General features: G+C 32.8%; 1 protein-coding gene across 1 annotated transcript; it reads left to right on the forward strand.

Moving 5' to 3' along the window:
• The first annotated feature begins 7,249 nt into the window (after positions 1-7,249).
• LOC105782104 (ubiquitin receptor RAD23c) lies at positions 7,250-12,210 on the forward strand. Its single transcript, XM_012606604.2, has 12 exons — positions 7,250-7,415; positions 8,330-8,491; positions 8,863-8,916; positions 9,676-9,746; positions 9,826-9,873; positions 10,034-10,211; positions 10,728-10,880; positions 10,964-11,032; positions 11,134-11,181; positions 11,302-11,411; positions 11,500-11,578; positions 11,847-12,210. The coding sequence occupies exons 1-12, from the start codon at positions 7,350-7,352 to the stop codon at positions 11,961-11,963; spliced, it is 1,155 nt and encodes a 384-aa protein (XP_012462058.1). The 5' UTR covers positions 7,250-7,349; the 3' UTR covers positions 11,964-12,210.
• The last annotated feature ends 2,785 nt before the right edge of the window (positions 12,211-14,995 follow it).

The raw sequence follows: 14,995 nt of genomic DNA on the forward strand, positions 1-14,995 counted from the left end.
TTGCGAGACCTATCTACCTGAAGGAGTAAAAGAGAGGAGTGGGTGAGCTTTTGTAAACTCAGTGAATGTTCCGAAGAACCACAAGCATACACGACAACATAAGTTAAGCAAGAGCATACTAAAATAAACATATATAATTATGTGACCTAGGCTCGTCAACCACCTGCGCGAGCTTGGCTCGCCAAAACATATTCGCGAGCTTGGCTCACCAAAAGACATTTGCAAGCATGGCTTGCTAAAACGTATTTGTGAGCATGGCTCGCCAAAACATATCTGCAAGCTTGGCTCGCCAAAATATACCTGCGATCTTGGCTAGCCAAAGCATATCTACGAGCATAGCTCGTCAAAACATATCTATGACCTTGGCTCGCCGAAACATATCTGCGAGCTTGGCTCGCCAAAGCATATCTGTGAGCATGGCTCGTCAAAAATATTTACCTCTCATGTTTTCCCTATATACAAGCGAACCCATGTACATCATACTACACGACCATTATCAAACTTAATCACATGTATTAACATTTACATATATCATATACAACAATAGCACATATAATTACTATTTTGTTGACTTGCGAACACGGTCATCTGGGCGAAACATTCACTCACACTTTCACATACACGTTGGATAAACGAATCTCCTTATAACGCCTCAAAATGACTCAATGAGTCTTAACATGTCTCATAAATGTAGCATAAAGCTAACACTCTCCATCACACCAGCATGTCTCATTAAATAGAGCTTAGCTCGACATCCCTTATTTCTCTTAACTTGTCCCAAGGCCTCTCGCCCAAATTATAAAACATAAAGGTGAGTACTCACAATCCTATGGCATGCCAACTATATCTAACAATTTCAAATATTACAGTACCAAAATAGCCAAATTTACACATTTAATAATTTAAAGTTTTAAAATATAACTCAAACACAAGCTTCATAGTGTTTACTGTGATCTCACTATAACATAATCACTTACCTTGCAGTTCTGTGAGCTCATCATAACACAAACACATACCTCGCATATCGCGAGCTTATTATAACACAATCAAACACCTCGCATATTGCGAGCATACCTCGCTAAACACTATTCACATTCTTCATATTACAAAACATAGTTTAGGAAAAAAGCTTACTCTTGAAACTTAGGTCAAAGGCTAAGCTCTTGGTCAACACTATGGTTCGCACATACTAGTAGCAACCCTAAGAACACTCACTTGTCTGGTTCGCAAGAAACTTTACACAAGCTTTGCCTTGCCCTCTATTGTGTTTGTAGATTGTTCCATTGGTTTCATCACTTCACAAACACAATACATATGTTACTAGTAGTCGAAACACATCAAGGTCGCAGTGCGACCCTGGTTTGCATAAACCCAGACCTTTACTAGATTTGTCGAACCTAGTTTTCTTAAACCAAACTTGTTCCTATTGCTTTCTATCAATTCTTAAACTTCTAACCTTATCAAATCAAGTTGAAAATACTTTAAAACAACATGTTTACTTTAAAAATCCAAACTTCACCATTAACGACCCAATTTTGACTAAAACATGTGATTCTTTTTTCAATGAATCAAAACATGATTTGAAAAGATGGAACTCATAAAAAATAATGGAGAAATAGAATCTTACCTCACACAAAAAGAAAAGTGATCTGATTCTTTAGACTCGTTAAAACTTGATAAAAAAGGATGAGGAAAATCAATAAATTTTTTAGGGTTTTTATAGAGAGGGTTTTGAGATTAAAAACATAATTAGACTAAAAGAAAACCAAAGTGTTTAGGTGTTGGAAGGACTTCCAAACAACAATAGAACTCTAAAAAAGGGTATGTGCATGACTTTGTTTAAATTAAAGGAATAAGCTTGCTTTTAAAACAATGGCTCAATTGCATATGAACTACTTCTAACCTTTACCCTTTTGCAATTTAATCCTTATCTTTTAATTGACTTATTTTGACCCAAATTAACAAAACATGGTTCACTAGCCCAAAACTTCTAGACCCAATTTCGAGATGTTACAGGGGGCCAAAGTAGGCCTAAAGGTAGACTAATATGTTCGGTGAGTGTGTAAGACACCATTCAGAGGCACAAAAACAGTGGTATGTCTGCGATGTTGCAACACGAAGCTTGGATGTTGCAACACAATGAACAGAGTACCAAAAGGAGCAGCATGCCTTTGGTTTTGTGACACAACCATGGGGTGTCGTGACATAGCCCTAAAGATATGCCTTAGCTAGTGAATTTCCTTCAGTGTCGCGACACAGACATGACGAGGTCACTTAATAAGCCAAGGGTGTTTCTGTTTGCACAATAAACTTTAACACGAAATAGTCAGCCAAATTAGGTTAAGGATCAGCGGCCAACCCTACACCTATAAATAGAATTGTTCTGAACGCTTTAGAAAGAGCTTTTTACTTAGTTTTATTTTTACTTTCAATTGTAACATAGATTTCTTTTCAATTGTAGATTTTATTTTAGTTTTCTAGTTTGTTCTCCATAAGGATCGGATTGTAGATCAATCAACTCTTCGACGAATTATTGTTTGCGCTTCTATTATTATATCAGTATTTTTCTTATATTTGTTCTTGAATTATTCATAATGTTTATCTTTTCAATCAATTACATTGCATGTGTTAAATCCATGGGGAACTAATCCAGTAAGCCTCTATGTAGGGTTTATTCACAAATTAGCTGGTTGGGATAAGAAGAACTTAAAACCCTAGGCTTGATGACCCTAGGAAGTCATATAGGTGGGAACCCAAAATCGGTATTGTCTATCTGTGAAAACCTTACCCCAATCTGGTTTGGACTGTGACATTAAGAGATAAGTAGTTGTTGCTGACTCATTAGGTTAGTGGAAGGCCAAGAGGCCTTCCTAGGTTAATGACTAGTTGATTGAGTAAAACCTAGAATATGAGTTAATTATGAACACTGAAGCAAGTTAGTCTTCTATCATTTAATCTGATAAAATCTGTAATCTATTATTATTATTATTATTATTATTATTATTATTATTATTATTATTATTATAAAATAGCTTTTCTTATTACCTTAGGATGAATCATAATATAATTTAATTTAATTACTAACTAGACCTACTAGTATAGAAGTTAATCTTAGTTTAGTCTCGCCTCCCTTGGGTATGATCCTCAGAGTGCTCCAATACTTCGTTGTAAAACTATATTACAACCTGACCCATATACTTGCGGACACTGCCTTAATTCATATATTTAGTTACAGTATTTTCATTTCCAACATTGGTACGTCGGGAGGCGGTCAAGTCTCTAGGTGCATACCATAATACCAAAATAAAATGAACTATACAAACTTTGTTGTCAAAAATGACAGATTGGATATTGATTTCACTTCTCGGAGCTTCGAGAAATACCTGCACCTGCACACAGAACAAACACCTGTACTCTGAGCGATAAAGCTCAGTGGTACTTTCATGATTCAAGATAATATAGCATAAGATAACATTTATAACATGCTATGATATTTATAATCTCAATGCCTACTAATACATATTCTATATTGTAATAGTTCGTATATAATCAATTACATGTGAAGGTATACAATTATCAAGGAAAACTAATTCAACTATCATAGAAAAGAATAATCAAATCTAATTACATATATAAAATCCTATCTTAAGGCCTTTAGCTACCAACATCAATTCAAAATTTAAAACATTCAAAATCCATTCATTATGATTTTTAATTTCAAGTTCATTTTATATCAAAATCCATTTAACATCTCGTTCTACCAACATCAATTCAAAATTTAAAACATTCAAAATCCATTCATTATGATTTTTAATATCAAGTTCATTTTATATCAAAATCCTTTTAAAATCTCGTTCGAACCTCTTTCTGGGTCTATCAATTAATTCTTATTCATTTCGATATTATATTCTATATTAGTCTATTTCATTACATTTTTAAGTTTTCCAATTTCAAATATAAAGTTATGCCCAATGAAAACCTAATAAAATGGACTCGGATACACGAGTAAATTACACCACATCAAAAAGCTCGTAGAAGCTTAAACTACAACACACTAGGGCACTGAAGTGCAAGGCCAAAAGGCATCAAATGCATATTCATATGCTAATACATCCCTCCACCACACCATATTACACTTGATGTTTCTCAATAAATGCTAGATCTCGATATAACTTGTAATGATCTCCATACAAACACATATCTTGTACAAGCGCCCATAAAACCCTATTGTCATGCCCATCGTATCCTAACATTTTATTAAGTTTACAATGGCATCAATTATATATATAAGTATTTTCATACCTGTAATCATCTTACTCGCATACTCATACCTTGTGTTCGGTCACATATGCATTTTCGTACCTTGTACAATGTTCTATCGCATAATAATTATTTTGCAATTTATATCGTTTCTCGGTCAAACTGAAAATCACAACCCGATTTCTTCATCAAAAACACATATTTCATATTATAAGATACATTTCAATATAATTTTCATATCACACATCATAATTTTGAGTACTTCATATCATTTCTCTTTTTATTCATTTTGGTCCTTTATCTCGATGCTCCATATCAAATTCAATTAGAACATTTAGACTAACCTCAATGGTTAAAAAACAGTAAACATGCATCTAAAATCAAACATTTCTATCCCGAATCATAGAAGTACAAATCGAGATTTCGTGTGTCACTAATTGACGATTTTCACTTTTCCTTTCCCTCTCGGTTGTTTGTTGTTGTTGTTATCTATGAATAATCATAAAGCATATCGTCCAATAAATTTCCAGCCAAATCAAAATCAAATACCAATTTACACAAAATTTTTAATTTATTCAATTTAGTCCTTAAAACTGAGACAAACAAAATTTTCAATTTAGGGCATCGAATTGAAATCTAATTTCCCCAAAACTCATTTTATTCTATTACAAAAAAATTAATGATATTTTTTTCATTTTATTCAATTTGGTCCCTAATATATGAAACCGACAATTAAGTTTTACAATTTAGTCATGTTCATAAATTAAGTTTAATTTCTAACAATTTCACACCAATTTCATTCAATTCTCAACAATGGTAACTTTCAAAACTTTAACAGTTTTACAAATTAGTACATGGGTTGGCTAATTCAAGCTTCAATGACCTAAAATCTATATAAATTACAAGAAAATGACTTGATTGTACTTACAATTTTATAGGAAAAAGTTTAAGGACACAAATATGGTGTTTTTTCTTTTGTTTTTCTTCTTGGCCTATTTGAGAAGATGAATCTTGCATCTCTCTTTCCACCAATTTCTATTTATATTATGTTTTACTTTAATTAAACTAGTTTAATTAAGTTAATCCTTAATTATTTAAGCTTAATCACTATTTAAGTTAAGTAAATGACATTATCCATCACCACCCACTAACTTATATTTAAATTAGGTATATTTGTTATTTTATTCCTTTGGTTAATTACTATTTAAGTCCCCAAGCCTTATCCTAATTAAAAACCTATAACGATTACAGTTTTACAATTTAGTTCCTGAGCCTTAATTACTCACAATTTCAGTTAAATCACTTAACCAAATGTCAATTCATCAATACAATAACTCCGTAAATTCTGTTAAATATTTATGGACTTGGTTTACGGAAACGGAGTCCTGAACTATCTTTTTCGATACCACTGAAAATTGGGTTATTACATTTTCGAAAGGCAAATGACAATTTTTCCTAAAAAGTAAGAGTTTATCAATTGAATAATGATAATAAAGTAAAAATTTGACATTGGAAAAGAAAGTATGAATAGTAAAATTTTAGTAAAGATTAAATTGAAATTTTGTGAAAGATTAACTAAAAGTTTAAATTTATTATTTTAAATAAAGGGAAAATTTTAAGAAAATATTTTTATTGATGTGACATGGATATGAATTGATAGGTGGAGTAAAAATTTGAGATATGGACTAGATTGAAAAGTGGTGAAAAGTATATAAACTAAAGTGTAATTTTACCATTTTATGAGAAAATGGCTTAATTGCAATTATACCATGAATAAATAATATCTACATAAGTAATAATTACGTAGGACACATAAGTATTCCATATGTCAAACAAACGAGTGATGGAAAAAGGTGAAATGACTATTTTACCCTTATTTCTTAAATATGAAAAAGATAATTTAAAAGGTAATTTGGTCATTTTATCATTAAATATTATTTTTAAATTGTAAATTACAAAAGTGTGATATTTTAATGGGAGAAATTATAACCATTGGATTAAAATCATGCGATTATATTTAAACCTTTGATGAAATTAGTTAAATAATTAAATGTTAAATAAAGAAAAGTAAAGAAAATTCTAGAAATATGAAGAGAAATCATTCTCTTCTATAAAATCCCAATGTGGGGTGCAAGGAAAAGAGGAGAGGAGGGAATTTTTTTACGTTTAATTCAATTTGGTCCTTTTCTTGTCAAGCATATTTCTCACCTAAAATTCTTTGAAATTAAAGTAAGATATCATATCCAAATCTAATTCAATAGTGTCGTTTCATATGAAACCAAACATGGAGGCTTGAAGATGAAGATGGAAGTGGGAGAAAGCTTGGGTAAGTAGTTTAAATTATTATGTTATATTTATTTGAGTGTTTAATTTGATGAGATATTGTAAGAATTATTTTTATAATTATTTTATATGTCTAAGTAAAAAAAAGTTATGTTTATGTATGAAGTAGATGATTTTATGAATAATTTGGTGGATGATTTTAAGTGAATAATTGAAAATAAGAAAGTGTGGAGTTCTTTTACTAAGAATATTTTAATTTGGAATGAATTACTTTGAATGATGAAATTGTCTATTTATTATTTTAAAAGTGGTAAATATGTATTTGAATATTATTTGGATGAGTAGGTTAAAAATGATTTGTTAAGTGATTAAATTGAAAAAAATGAAATAAGGATCAAATTGTAAAATTTTAAATTCTAAGGGTTGAGTAGTGAAATCTGAAAAGTTGATGTAGTAACTAAATTGTATGATTGTGAAAATGAAAATTTGGAAAGTTGAGCAAAAAATAGTAAAGGTTAAAACCATAGAGACTAAATTATAAAGATTTTAAAATATGAGTTTTGGGACTAATTGATATTATTTGAAAATTTACAATTATGAAAACAAAAACATGAAAGTTTATGATTCGAAAATCAGAAACTAATTTATGGAAAATTTGACAACTTGAATTTTAAAAAATAACAGTGTTGAAACTTGAAAGGTACACTCAATTTTTGAAAATTACATAGACTTGTGGCAACTTTTAACCTATATAAATAAGATCGGCGGATTTTAACAGACATAGTGAAAATCGAAATTGGCAGAAAATGAAGGTTTCCGTCAAAACTCTCAAAGGCACTCACTTCGATATCGAAGTCAAACCAGAAGATGCGGTTCGCTTCTCTCTCTCCCTCTTTTCCCAGGGATTTTACGTTTCTTGACTAGGGTTTTCCGTTTTCCCCTATATTTGAACATTAATTCGCATTCATCTAGGACTCTATTAGTTGGACTTCTTATGCACGTAGTTGAATTACCATGCCTGAAATGTAAAATCGGAGATCGTGAATGATCTGTTCAATTTTAGTGTCTAATTTATTGAATATGTTGATTTAGCTTGTTGAATAGTCTAGCTACTTCGATTAAGTTTTAGTTGAATTAGTGGACTGATACTGGTGTAGCTTGAACGGCGGTATCATTTTCTTCTGGCGACAATTAGCAATTAAGTACTTCTTCCGACGTAATGCTTTTTACTACTTCATTGAAATTAGTGAATAATACTTTGATTTGTAGGCTTCATTTTATCATCAGTATTTCATTAACTTGTATCATTGACTATTGATGCATAGATTGCCATGTAATTGCTAGTTGTAGTGTGCTAGATTTAGGTTTAAACTGGGGTATACACAAGCTTTGAACATTGAAATATGCTAATATCTCATATTTTGGAATGTTCTTTCACTTTCTTTTTTTTTTTAAATCAGTGTGGCTATAAACACCAGATTAAATGTACAGAGGCTTCTTTTAATAGATCTTCTATAACCAAGGATCAAGTTCTTCATTCTACGGTTACATCTAATCAAGGGTTGTGTTTTTTAATGATGTGGATTTTCTAACTATATAAATAAGCTATTATTATTATTGTTTTTTGCTACTTTTTATGCTTTTAAGGTTCATATATATATATATATATATATATATATATATGCACAGACATGAAAGTCTTGGGATAAAATGCATTCTGCCTTTTACATTACTATGTCACTTGGTATTATACAATTCCACTGTTAATGCTTGTCAATTCTTTCAGGTTGCGGATGTAAAGAAGAACATAGAAACTGTTCAAGGGGCAGATGTTTATCCTGCTGCACAACAAATGCTTATCTATAAGGGAAAAGTTCTTAAAGATGACACGACACTGGCTGAAAGCAGTGTCACTGAAAATAGCTTTATTGTGATCATGTTGACAAAGGTGAATTGGTTTCAATATCCTGATCTTTATGTTTGTAATCTTTCATCTAACATGTTCTAACTATCCTGACCAAAGTATGCTGACTTTGTCTTAATAAATGCCTAACTGACATAATTTTTTTCGCACTGTTGTTGAACTTGAAAGTTATCTTAGTTATAACTTATGATGGAGTGTTGTATCATTTTATTTTTCTTTTGAAATCTGGTTGTTGCTTTCCTTTAGGTGCATCTTATAAATCAATTTGTTGCAAAACTAGAAAATTTTCTTTACATCACCTCTCAAGCTTTTACCTACTTGTATTTGTATCTGAATTTATTTTTCATGACTGTCATTTTCATACTAATAGTGTCCTTTTTGCTTAAATAAACTAGAATAAGGTTGCATCTGGGGAGGGTTCAACTGCTTCGGCCGCTTCTACAATGAAAGTAAGATTATAATTTTGTCACCTCTCTTACTGCTACTTGCATGCATAATTGCTTGTAAGCAGTGATCATCTCATTGTCACTGTACCTTTTTAGCTATATTTCTAAATACATTTGCGATTGATATGACGTGAAAAGCGTTGGGGGTTCTGTTTTTGCTGTGATGGTAGATGTTCTTTACTTCAATGCTATGAACTACAACTTGAAGTGATAGTCAAGCATCTTGAACATATATAATTTGTATACAAGTTAATCATTAAAAAAGTTATAGGTAGGAAATAGAATGCTTTTAAGATTTTGGTTTTTCAGATATGACCCAGATTTGAGTTGTTTTGTGTCCAACTGCTTGCTATCTTACACTATTGAGCTATAAACATAATGCATAATTTGGAGTCTAAGTTGGTGTTATTATCAAATTCAACCTTAAATGTTTATGAGTTAGTTACATAATCTCTTATCCATGTTTCTCAATTTCACAATTGTTTTCCCTTTCTCCTTTCCAGTAGCATATCAACATGAAAGCTAATAGCCACTATCCTATTCTCTCCTCATTGACTCTGTCTAGAACAATTCAGCTTGAACCATGAACTCTCACGAAATCATTATGTGAATTTAGATTTGATCTTAAAATTTCTTTTTGAGTATGAATATAAATGTCTGTTTTACCCACACTATACAATCTTTAGGGCATGCTGCTTCTGAAAACCATGCCTGTATGCAAAGATTATTGTTGAGTGAGTAGTGATTTTGGACTCTTTTTAGGCTCCTGAGGCAAGTAGGCCACCAACTGCTCCAGCACCAGCTTCTACTGCACCTGTTGCAACGTCAGCTACGTAAGTCCTGCTATTCTACACTTTTGGTCAGACACAGCACCTTTGCAATTGATTAACTGCTTATTATTTTCTTTTTCAGGGCTGCACTTGCTGCTGACTCTGCTCCTGTTGCTTCAAGTACTCCTCTGTCAGTAACTTATTCTTGATAGTAACTTTCATGCTTCTTATTTGAAGGACAGAAGCTTGCTTTTGATTTAATCAAATTGCTTTTTGTAGGAGAGATCTTGATTTTTTCCTCATTTTCCTTTGCATACTAGTAATATCTTGAACAATGTCTTTGGAAACAGGTCAGATTCTGATGTTTATGGACAAGCAGCATCTAATCTGGTTGCAGGGAGTAACTTAGAGGGAACAATCCAACAAATTCTTGACATGGGTGGAGGGACCTGGGACAGGGACACTGTTGTCCGTGCCCTGCGTGCTGCTTATAATAACCCAGAGAGAGCTGTTGAATATTTGTATTCTGTAAGTACCTTCCTTGTATCTTGAAGAATATGTGCTTTCTTGCATGCTTCTAGTTGCTGTAGTTTTATTGTTCTCCTTAATGTAGATGTGGAAATAGCCTAATAAGCCGAGCTCATCCTGGGAGGTTTTCTTGGAATGATGATTATGCCATTTTTGTCATTTATAATTTGATGTAATTCTATTTGAAACTTGGCTTTCTCCTTGCTATGATTTATTGGTTGATGATGATTAAATTTCTGTTCACCCAAATATGCTTCCTCTGTTCCATTTTGCTAGTCCTTTTTGACTTGGTGGATCGGTGTGTGGGAATTGTGAATTTTCCTTTGATGAGAACTTTTTTTACTCCCCCTTCCCCCCAAAGAAAGGGTTAGCAGGAATGTTGGATTTCAATCATATGGTGGGTTTTAATGACATTTTATACTGCATTTTTTTTTTTGATTTTCAACTAAAACAAGCATTCATTTTGTTTCCTAAGCTGCTTGTCATCTCATCGTAAATTGTTATTGCAAATACTAGGGCATCCCTGAGCAAGCTGAAGCTCCACCTGTGGCCCGTGCTCCTGTAGTTGGGCAAACCACTAACCCTGCAGAACAACCTCAACAGCCTGCACAAACGGCAGCTATTCCTACAAGTGGACCAAATGCAAATCCCTTAGATCTCTTTCCCCAGGTAAAATTGTCATGCGGTAGACATTTGATAAATTTGATGATAGGCAAATGAATCAGTGACTTGACAGCCTTTAATTTATACAGGGCCTTCCCAACATGGGTGCAAGTGGTGCTGGGGCTGGCTCTCTTGATTTTTTACGGAACAGTCCACAGGTCTCTCTCTTTCTCATATTTGGTTGTATATGGGCTTGTTAGCATGACTGTCATGTAAATACCTACCTAGAACTACACTCAGTTTGCAATTCTCTTTTCAGTTTCAAGCTTTGCGAGCGATGGTGCAAGCCAACCCACAAATATTGCAGGTTATTTTCTGGTCCCTTGTTTCCCTCTTCAATCCTAGTGTGTTTTTCATCGTCTTTTTCATCTTTTGTTTTTTACCTTTCACCTTTCCTCAATGTCTCCCTTTTTTATATTTTTGGCAGCCTATGCTTCAAGAGTTGGGGAAACAAAATCCTAATTTAATGAGACTTATTCAAGAGCATCAGGGTGACTTTCTTCGCTTGATCAATGAACCTGCTGAAGGTGGAGAGGGGTGAGTCTTCTTGTTTTTACTTGCTCATTTCTTGAACTTATATACTGTATGTATATCAAGTGCTTATTTGACATCTCCTGTTGTAAAGAAACATTTTGGGGCAATTAGCTGAGGCGATGCCACAAGCTGTGCAAGTCACACCTGAGGAACGTGAAGCCATAGAACGGGTATGTCGTCTTTTACATAAAGGCTGACTTGGATGTGTTCACTATTCTCTGTCATCATGGATTATTTAGCTATCTTCCCCACTGCCTCTGGAAATGCCTTCCATTTCCTTGGCCTTTATCTGAGTTATGAAATATGCATCACATCTTTATTTTAGGTAATGGTTTTGCTTTTAGATGATTAATAAACTCAAATTTGTCGCATTTATCTTGTGCCTACAAATACTTTTGTAGTCTCCTTATTCTCTTGTTCATTCCGCATCTCTTGCAGCTTGAAGCAATGGGGTTTGACCGTGCAACTGTGCTCCAAGTGTTCTTTGCTTGCAACAAGAATGAGGAACTTGCAGCCAACTACCTTTTAGATCATATGCATGATTTTCAGGATTGAGTTGGTAAAAGAAATGGCTTGGGGAAGTACAATATCATTTTCTCTTTCGTTCTTTGGGGGTCCATTGTCATTCATGTTCCCCCTCCCCTCCCCCCAAAACTTTACCGACTTTATTCTTAATCAAGTGATGTAAGTGTTTGGTGTAGAGACAAGGGATGTGAAGATGTTAACTTCATTTTTTTTCCTTTTGTCTTTTTATTTCCGAAGGACCCATTATTTATAACGTTATATACAAGTTTCTTTCTAAGCTTGTGTGTTTTGTACTTCACATTTTATGCTATTAGAAGCACTTGCCACAAGGAGCTCCACCCAACTTTCAAGTTTTTCGATCAACACTCTTCCCTATACCTTGTGCATGAATTTGGTAGCCCGTCAGAATGGTTAAGAGTTGGCAGTGGAAACTCTAGAACCGTGGAAACAGTTTGAATAATATGCAGTGAAATTTATGGTCGCAAAACATGTAAAATTTTTCTATTTTCCAAATATGTTGGCCATGTATAACACCTTTAGTGTATCCGTAATATACATTATCGAATATCAAAATTATCGACGCCTCCTCAAAGTATTAGCGTCTTGTTTCATATTACGTAAATAAATCTCAATATCAATATCTTAAATATAGCCAATGATAATTTATATTTCATATTTGTTTAATTATTTTGGCCCCTATTAATTGACTCAGACTCAAGGACGGATATACAGATCAAACCATCAACACACCAGAATATGCATGTAACACCTCACACTTGACTCAATAGTCAGATCCAAATATGTGATGCCACATTATGTTGCCGAAGTAACTCAAGTTATCTCATTACATAATCATAAAATTTAAATCATAATTACCATTCAAACAAATTTAACCATAATCAATCATACTAGCAAGTATTCATTTGTAATGTTTAAGTTTCAAATTCATCGTTATACGGAGTTAGGAAAAGTCAAATTTAGAGTTAGAACTTGAATCCAAACTCAATTATTAAATTTCAATGCTGTGTCTTGAGACAAGTCTCATTTTAATTTAGGTATTTTAGCTTCGAAGTTAATCTGTCTCGAGACATTAGAAATTGTGTCTCCAAATTATGTCTCAAGATCAACCTCCTATGTTTTCCTATTTTTGCTTCAATGTTTGAATGTCTCGAGATATGGGGTTCTTGTCCTGAGACCTAGAGTAGGACAAAATCTATTTAGTTTTGATGTTCTCCTGTCTTGAGACAAAGATCATTTGTCTTGAGACCTAGGAACAATTGTCTCGAGCTTATACAAATATGTCTCGAGACCTGAGGCTCTTGAATGCAAAATTTAAATGAAATTTGATCTAGCGGTCTCGAGATTCGGTGAACAAATGGTCAAAAATCCTATACTTCTAAGTGTTAAATACCTTAACCAAATGAACTTAAACCTACCTAAAACTTACCACTAAACATATTCATCCTATTAACCTATCTAAACATGTTTAAACATTACCAAATTATAACCTTCAATAGATCATTTTCAAACCAGCCAATTTGCACATTCAAACTCACATAATCAAGCATTATTAACTTGTAATCAAGAGATGAAATTCAACCATAAAGACATTATAGGCCAAATTACCAAAAGTATCAAATCATCGTTAAGAGTAACAACCAAACCAACTTAGGTACATGCCAGAAGACTCAAAACACATATAAATACAAAAAGTATTGAGATGCCTTCTGAGCTAAGTTAGAGAAATTAGATTCTTGGGCTTGAGTTTATTGAAGCTTTTGCTTGTGACCTGCGCACAGAACAAACAAAACTATACGCTGAGCAATAAAGTTTAGTAGTTCTAACATGATATAAAACAACAATCGATTATAAGCAAAATAAACAAATACATTTAAAATGAAATTCAACCATAATCTAAATCATTTTTAAATTCCTTGTCTCATGCTTTTATTATCTTGCTTTATGCTTATTATCATTTCATATATCAACATTTAAATTCATCTATCATTCTATCTCAATTACATGCAAATTTAGGCATAACATATAAGTCATTTCACTTTTTCATTTCTTACCCAAATCCATTTATTCGTATTATCACCATATCGATCCTTGATCGCCTCTCGATGTGCAAACGTCTAGAGTGTAAAATCGTGCAAAAATATAAAGATAATAATTAAGTACAGTTTCTGCAAGCGAACAGGTCATATTGTAATATAGTTAGTTTACAACGAAACAATTGGTAAGTATTCCGAGGATTGTACCTAAAGGATTGCAGATTGGAGAAATTCACTATGAAATCAATTACAAAAAATAATTACTAATTTAATTGAGTTACAAATTAGTAGTGTTAATTAACTAAGACTAAAGCTAACCCTAGGTTAAGTCAATAGGTTTTTCCTATTCCTTATTTCGATTACGCGAGCTACTTAGCCTAGGATCAATTGTGCTGCCTGATTATTAACTAAGTCAATAATTACCTTTAATTAAGTATTTACCATTATTAGCTACGAATACCCTCTTAGTCCCATCTTCACTAAGGATTACCATCTAAGATACCCAATCGGTCTCACTTAGGCATACGGATACCCTCTCGGTCTCACCACTTGGCATAAGTTTTACTCAACAGGATACTCTCTCGATCTCACTTGTGTAGGTCTTCTACTAGGGGCGTCACTTCCTAGTACACTAAGTACTGTTGAATAAATACTCAAGTTCAGGTTATTATTTACTTAATCAATTAATTAGGTTAAACAGTTGAAACATGCAAGATATGTATAAAGCATAAACTCATTTTGATATTCATACAAACATTCAATAATCAAAGTTAAAGAAAGAGATATAACTAAGAGAATAAGGGAAGAGAATGCTCATGGATTAATCGATGTAAAAGTGCAACTCCAGAACAATATCTGTTCACGATAGTCTCACTTTGAAATAGGATCTTCTAATTAAGCAAACATAAAAATAACTAAGTAAAAACTAAGAGAGAAATAAAAGCTAAATAATAATCTATGTATCCCTCAATTTGTGTTTAATGTGTTGCTTTGAGATATTATTTATAG

This window comes from Gossypium raimondii, chromosome 13 (assembly GCF_025698545.1).
Source record: "Gossypium raimondii isolate GPD5lz chromosome 13, ASM2569854v1, whole genome shotgun sequence".
Classification (NCBI taxonomy): domain Eukaryota; kingdom Viridiplantae; phylum Streptophyta; class Magnoliopsida; order Malvales; family Malvaceae; genus Gossypium; species Gossypium raimondii.

Excerpts from the sequence above, each read along its gene's own strand:
- LOC105782104 (XM_012606604.2), top strand. The coding sequence starts at position 7,350 with ATGAAGGTTTCCGTCAAAACTCTCAAAGGCACTCACTTCGATATCGAA. Across the intron at positions 8,917-9,675 it reads CGGCCGCTTCTACAATGAAA|GCTCCTGAGGCAAGTAGGCC; the intron begins GTAAGATTATAA and ends GACTCTTTTTAG. Across the intron at positions 10,881-10,963 it reads CCTTAGATCTCTTTCCCCAG|GGCCTTCCCAACATGGGTGC; the intron begins GTAAAATTGTCA and ends TAATTTATACAG.